The 6832-nt window shown below is 48.4% G+C and overlaps 1 protein-coding gene across 1 annotated transcript in view; it reads left to right on the forward strand.

The window, feature by feature from the left end:
• Window positions 1-6422, forward strand: part of anapc1 (anaphase promoting complex subunit 1) — a 28759-nt gene extending 22337 nt beyond the window's left edge. The window contains exons 39-48 of the mRNA XM_084709753.1: window positions 719-805; window positions 909-1026; window positions 2418-2495; window positions 2630-2697; window positions 2891-3029; window positions 4022-4108; window positions 4563-4658; window positions 4915-5116; window positions 5541-5675; window positions 5893-6422. Coding sequence (XP_084565879.1) covers window positions 719-805; window positions 909-1026; window positions 2418-2495; window positions 2630-2697; window positions 2891-3029; window positions 4022-4108; window positions 4563-4658; window positions 4915-5116; window positions 5541-5675; window positions 5893-6011 — 1129 coding nt within the window. The 3' untranslated portion in view covers window positions 6012-6422. The remainder of the gene's footprint in view (window positions 1-718; window positions 806-908; window positions 1027-2417; window positions 2496-2629; window positions 2698-2890; window positions 3030-4021; window positions 4109-4562; window positions 4659-4914; window positions 5117-5540; window positions 5676-5892) is intronic.
• Window positions 6423-6832: the final 410 nt, after the last annotated feature.

The following is a 6832-nucleotide window of genomic DNA, read 5'->3' on the forward strand; positions in this document are numbered from 1 at the left end:
GTTTTCATGTATTTAAATGCTGCAGGTTTGGTCTGGTGTTCAACCCGCCAGAGGAAGTTCCTTCTTAGCCCACAGAGAGACCAGTGTCGATCAAACAAGTTCCGGCAGTTGGTCTCGTTTTGTCACCAAGCTCCTGTTTGTGCTGGTAACGCACGTCTCTCAGCAGAGCACCTCGCCAGATACAGCTACAGACCCACTCAATTGTCTTTGGCCGTTGCCACGGAGACCGGGTGATTGGCAGTTGATGGGTTGAAGAGTAATCTCTCGAGCGTCCGTTTTTTGGGGGGAGGGCAAAGCGAGTCCGTCACCTGGACCAGCCCATACAAGTGCCTTCCCTCTCCAAACCACCATTATTGTGTGAACCAGGCCAAGCACACACTTAACCCCCCCCCCTGCTATTAGATTTAAGTGGGGCTTTTTGTAAGATAAGTTGACGTCAGCTAGCATAACAATATACCACTGTTTTAAAAAGGGAACTCCATTGTTTGCAAATAAAATACAGTTTATTTGTACAGTATATTTTTGGGGGTGCTTTTCTGTTCCGGAGTTTTAGAGTTAGTGTCGTAGTGTGTGGGACTTGTTTGGTTAGCAACATAAGACTGCAGAACAGAGACTGAAGGTTAACCCCCCCCCCCCCCCCCCGTGCTGTATGCAACATTTGGATGAAAGTGTCCGCTTAGTAAAAGGAATATGCACTGTTATCTTGTTGTTCTACCAGATACACTCTAAGCACATCCAACTCTGCCATCGCTGCCCTGCTCTGCGCCCTCTACCCACACTTTCCTGCCCACAGCACCGACAACAGGTAACATTGCAACCCCCTCACTCCGGCCCTGCATCTGTCAGCTTGTGACCTTCCTTCCATCCTTGTGGGATCCCTCCAGGACACTCTGACCTTTGACCCCCAGGTACCACCTCCAGGCTCTGCGCCACCTCGGGGTGCTGGCGGCAGAGCCACGGCTGCTGGTGCCGGTGGACGTGGACACCCTGAAGCCCTGCTACGCCCTGCTGGACGTTACATACAAGGTAAAGTTGGATACAAGTTGGATGAGTCAGATGGCTGAGCGGTGAGGGAGTCGAGCTAGTAATCAGAAGGTTGTCGGATCGATTCCCTGCCATGCCATGGCATTGTGTCCTTGGTGACCTACTTACTGTAAGTGGCTCTGGATAAGAAAAAATTTAATGTAAATGTAAACTAGCCAATCGCCGACCACATCTGGCCTAGGTTGGTCACGACACAGCCTGGAAGAATTAGCCCAGTGCTTCCATGCTAATTGTAGCCACAACTGAAAAGTTCAACACACCTGGAATTAGTCTGGCTCCTCCACCACTTCCAGAGTTAGAATGATCTAGAAATACCATGGCCATGCTGTATATATGGTCACTGCTAACTCTGTGGTTGGATGGCCCAGATTCCTGGTTCAATTAAAAAAGCCATTGCCTCAGGCGTAAAAACTTAACAGATTCACAAAGCTTATTTTGGAGCAGATGTTTTTTTGGACTCCGCTAACCCAAGAGTCTTTCTGAAAGCACTGTAAGGTGAACCCTAGAGGCTCCGATGGTCACCAGTCATTATCACCATCTTGGCATGCAGAGCAAAAGCGCCACCCCATCAAGAACTTCCCACAAAGCAAAAGTGTGCCTTTCAAATATTCAGCAGAAACATTTCGGTTCTTTGAAATGATTGTACGCTTGGTGTGGTTTCCATTTTAGTTCCTCTTTCTGCTGTTGTTTTCTGTATAATAGTCCCATCATTAGTCATAAATAGGGGGCGGATGTGTGTGTCGGTGTGTGTGTGTGTCTGGACGTGTGTGTAAGGGCCGTTGAAGGTTGGTTGTGGAGGACGTCTATCCTCCCAGCATTCCCTCTTTCAATTACCTGGAACAGCAGAGGGGAGACCAGCTGCTGTTAGCACCAATCACACACACTTTATATCCCACGTGCACAATCCCAAACACACACACACACACAAAATGAAGCTCTCTCTCTCGTTATATATGTATGTGTTGGTGTATATATACTTCATACATGCCGTTAACATCCAACCCCTATTTATATGACTAATAATGTGACTGTATATATCAGTGCGTGTGTGTTAGTAACATTTTTAATCATGAAAAACGGTTGGGGGGGGGGGGGGTGTATGAAGTGTGTGTGTATAGAGGTGTGTGTTAAGTCATTTAGCAGACGCTCTTGTCCAGAGTGACTTAAAGTAAGTACAAGGACATTCCCCCCAAGGCAAGTAGGGTGAAGTGCCTTGCCCGAGGACACAACGTCATTTGGCACAGCGGGGAGTCGATTCGACAACTTTCTGATTACTAGCCCGACTCTCTCACCGTTCAGCCATCCGACTCCGACATAGACACTCTGTAATATGGTTGTGAGGTGTCACAGTGTTGTGTGCTGTGTGTCTCCAGGAGAGCCAGTGGTACGAGGAGACCACTGTGGAGCTGATGGCTCCCACCATGCTGCCTGAACTGCAGCTTCTCTCACGGGTAAAGTTTCCTCAGCGCTCCATGAACATGTAGTCCTTGAGGCAGCCCAGGTGCGCTCGTCCTCTGGGGAGCACACAGTCAGCCTGCAGAGTTGGCGGTGGAGTTTTGTCATTGTGCTTTTTTCGTCTGCTCAGATTAAGGTGAAAGGCCCTCGTTACTGGGAGCTGTCCATAGACCTCAGTAAAGGAACTCAGCATCTAGAGTAAGTACCAGCGTCAACTGGGATATTGGTAAAAAATCTGTTTGAGTTCCATTAGTTATGTAGATAAAGTGGGTGTGTGTGTGTGTGTATATATAAATGTATTTTTAATTGTCTACTGTATTTGTGTGGCGGTATAAAAGTGCAATGTTGAGATGTATTTTTAAAACAGAGAGGGAACCTCATCTGTCCCCAGGTCCATCCTCTCCAGAGATGGCGTTCTGTATGTGAAGCTGCGTGCGGGCCAGCTGCCCTACAAGGACGACCCGCGCGGCTGGAAAAGCCTGCTCGCCCCCAGCGTCAACAACAGGAACTCTGAAGTCCGCACCTTCAAGGTACTACGCAGCACAGGAATACATGCTTCCTGGCTCCCACTGAACAGCCACATCCCACACTGGTTGGGATTTTCCCCATCATCCTGCCAACAAACCTCTGTACTTTGTGCCAGTTCAGACCCAGAAGTTATTTTGTGGTCTCCCTTCACCCTGCAGCCTAGCTTGACTTGACTTTAAGGCCCAGCTGAACTGGCCCGATAATGTGAAGATACTGCATGTGATAAGAATGTTGTGATAAGCACAAGAAGCAACAGTTGGCTTTAGTGTGCTTTACACAGGAAGTAGCTTGCAAAGACCAGGTGCTAAACCATAAAACACAAGGTTTTATTAATTGTTTTTCGATGGTCCGGAAAAAGAAGTTGAATACGTGACTACATACCCTTGAAACAGTAGTAGTGCTGGTCAAGATCATGTTTGATAGTGATTCAACAGTGTGGTGTTCTAAATCCAGACCTTAAACTCAATAAACCTCTTTGTAAAGCTAAGATCAAGACACTCATAGAAACAGCTTTTGGGTGAACACACACACACAATGCCAACACACTAATTTGGCATCATTTGTCCAACACATAGCCGATCGATACAAAGCTAATGAGCCTCCATGTCTGTATTGACCCACGCAGGGAGAGGGGGAATCATGAATGAATCTTGGAACAGCCAATAAAAAAAATGCCCTATTGAGGTCCAATCCCTGTGGAACCAGCAGTGTTGTCGCCGTGGGGCTTTGAACCCTACATGAGGTCGGACTGGGTAGTGTGATTGACGGCCTGTGTATTATGTCCCTGTATGCTACTGCCCTAGTGTCAATCTGCCTGTCAGCCTACAGCAACCCCCCCCCCCTCCTCCCCCTATCTATGATGATGATGATGAAAGGGATGGTTTTATCCAAAGCAGACCATAATAAGTTGTGCAGAACCTTCCAGCCCCTCAGGACCCACAGTATCTGCAGTGCTGAACTGTCTGTGCATACTGCCTGTGTTTCTCCTCCCCAGCCTGAGGCCATCTCCACCTTCACCTCCGACCCTGCCTTGGTCTCCTTTGCCGAGTACTTCTGCAAGGCCTCGGACGGCATGAAAAATGTACGTTTGTGAAAAACAGGATGATTGTTGGTAGAGGGCTTATGGTGGATTGCTATGCATGCTGGTTCAGTGTATGTTTGACCCCCTACAGACAGACACAAACCTCAGAATAGATTAGAAAATTGCCTCTCCAGAGAATTTCTTGAAGAATCCACTTTAATAATCACTTGAAGTCCATTTTATTAAGGTCGGGCCGGCAAAGTGTACATAATGGCTGTTGCTGGATATAGACAATTATTAAAAGATTTTCTTTGATTATTCAATTTAAGTTAATAACACATAAATCATCAGGATCTTTATCTTTCTACAAATTCATATGTTCTCATCTTGAGATGAGTTGAGCAAACCAAAGTGCACCTTACATATTTCAATGCATTACATTTAAAGCCAGTCACCTTGGGTCTGATTGAAGTCACCCACTGCACATCCCTCTTTCGTTCCTGCCATTCTCCAGAGAGAGGAAACGCTGGCCTTGTTCTCGGCCATCCTGTACGAGTGTGTGACCCAGGAGAACCCCGAGATGCTGCCCACCTACATCGCCATCGACCAGGTGAGACCACAACACGCGTAGGTTTAGGTTAGCCTATACCACCTACTTTAGGTTGGTGTAGGTGTAGTTCTGAGGGCGTATGTGAAATCCGCTGTGACGTTGCTTGTAAAAAGGGCTATACATATACACTCACACACACACATACATATATATACATATACATATATATAACACAATTTGAATCAGCTTGATTTGACCGCATGCGTGCTCCCTTTCCGTGGTCCGTGCTGCCCTCGTCTCCCTCCCTCCCGTGTAGGCGGTCCGGAGCCTGCGGAGGGGCGAGCCCAGCGAGACGTTCGCCCTGTGGCAGACGAGGCTGGTGCTGGAGATGTGTGAGAGCCGCACGCTGCAGGGCCGAGTCCGGGAGGGGGGGCAGGGCGGGGGGGCGCTGCTCAGCTCAGAGTTCCTGCCCGTCATGAAGAACACCGCTGATGGGACCCTTGACCACTGGCTGGCAGGTGGGTGTGGCTTCGTAGCACCACACGCGCATTCAAAATGTGTGTGTGTGTGTGTGTGTGGGGGGGGGGGGGGGGGGCTGAGGGGTTAGGGAGTCGGGCTGGTAATTAGAAGGTTGTTGGATCGATTCCGGCCGTGCCAAATGACGTTGTGTACTTTGGCGAAGCACTTCACCCTACTTGCCTCGGAGAGAATGTCCCTGTACTTACCGTAAGTCGCTCTGGATAAGAGCGTCTGCTAAATGACTAAATTTAAATTTAATGTGTGTGTGCGCGTGCGTTTGTGAGACACTGTGCGTGCGTTTGTGCTCCTGTTCTCTTCTCCACCAAGAATAGTAAAAAAATATATATATATATATATACACACAAATGTATATTTGAGCGCGAGTTTGTAAATGTTCTGTCCCCTCTTTCTCCCTCCCCTCAGATAATAGTGAGGTGCTGCGTGCGTATCTGAGGAACCAGCCCCTGGCAGAGGGCAGACAGTCGACCATGCTGGCCTGTTTCCTGGTCTACCACTCCATTCCCTGCCTCAGAAGCTTCCACCACAGTCCTCTGGAAGGTAAGACCGGCCTTGGGCTGAAATGACACGACAATGTAGATAACACACAGATCAGCCCCCCACCCCACTCCTTAACCCATCCAATTCTGTCCAAAAGCACCCATCAAAATTCTAGATTGTCTGGTCTGTTTCTTAGAACTTTGACAAGGACCCCCAGTTGAATCTCACCCCTGCTGGTCTCTCCTCCTCCTCCACCTGTCTCTCCCCGCTTTGCCAGGAATCCCCTCCTTCCCTGAGCTGCTGCTGCGGTTCAGCCAGCTGGGCGTTCCAGTGCGGGCCCTGCTGCGCCTCTCTCCTCTCATACTGGGCCCCGCCCCTTCCCCGCACGCCCTCTGACGGCAGGCAGAGAGCGTCACGCAGCCGCATGCCTTCTGATGTCACATCTGCCAACAGACATCGCCATGGCATCACGTCTGGGGGGGGGGGGTTGCCACTCCCGATGACACACAAGCGCACACCTTCTGTCTCGACGCCTCTCTCGTCCAATAGCATCCGTGTGTGGCTCTCAAAGAATGCGACGGTGCTCTGTGACACCCAATGACTGCAGACGGACTGGGCCTCTGACCCGCCTCCTCTGAGCTGACACTGCACTGCTCTCGTCTAACAGTCAGACCTTAATGTACAGTATGACCTGACATAGGCCTTCTCACTTTATTCAACTTGTACGTCATGTTTGTCTGTATGTTTCTACCGAAGTTGTACTAATGTACCAAATAAAGTGGAATTGGAAACTTGGTGACAAAATCTGGGAAGGTAATTGTGGTGTGAAATTCAGTGTTGGAAATCATTCTTAACCTTATTTTTGGTTTATGTGTTGTGTAGAATCATAATGGAGTTTATTGTCTTAACACAAGCAATTTTAGCACAGGATACAGTCTAGACTGTTGTATCTCACATTAATTATCAGAGACGCTGTTCTGGCCAATTCAATAAGAGTTCAGGATGTGTGTGTGTGTGTGTGTGTGTGTGTGTGTGTGTGTTTTGGGGGGGAGTTGTAACATGGAATGCAATGTTCTAAAAATCTGATTGCTCTGGGAACATTCCAGTCTTAAATGCAAAACATCTCACACCACACCCAGCACACATCTAATATGTCTAAATGGTTTCACTATTTTGTTGCAAGGCGAGGGAGAATTCAGGCTTTAGATCTGTGTGAG

This window comes from Hypomesus nipponensis, chromosome 11, assembly GCF_054491055.1.
Source record: "Hypomesus nipponensis isolate SF chromosome 11, ASM5449105v1, whole genome shotgun sequence".
NCBI lineage: Eukaryota > Metazoa > Chordata > Actinopteri > Osmeriformes > Osmeridae > Hypomesus > Hypomesus nipponensis.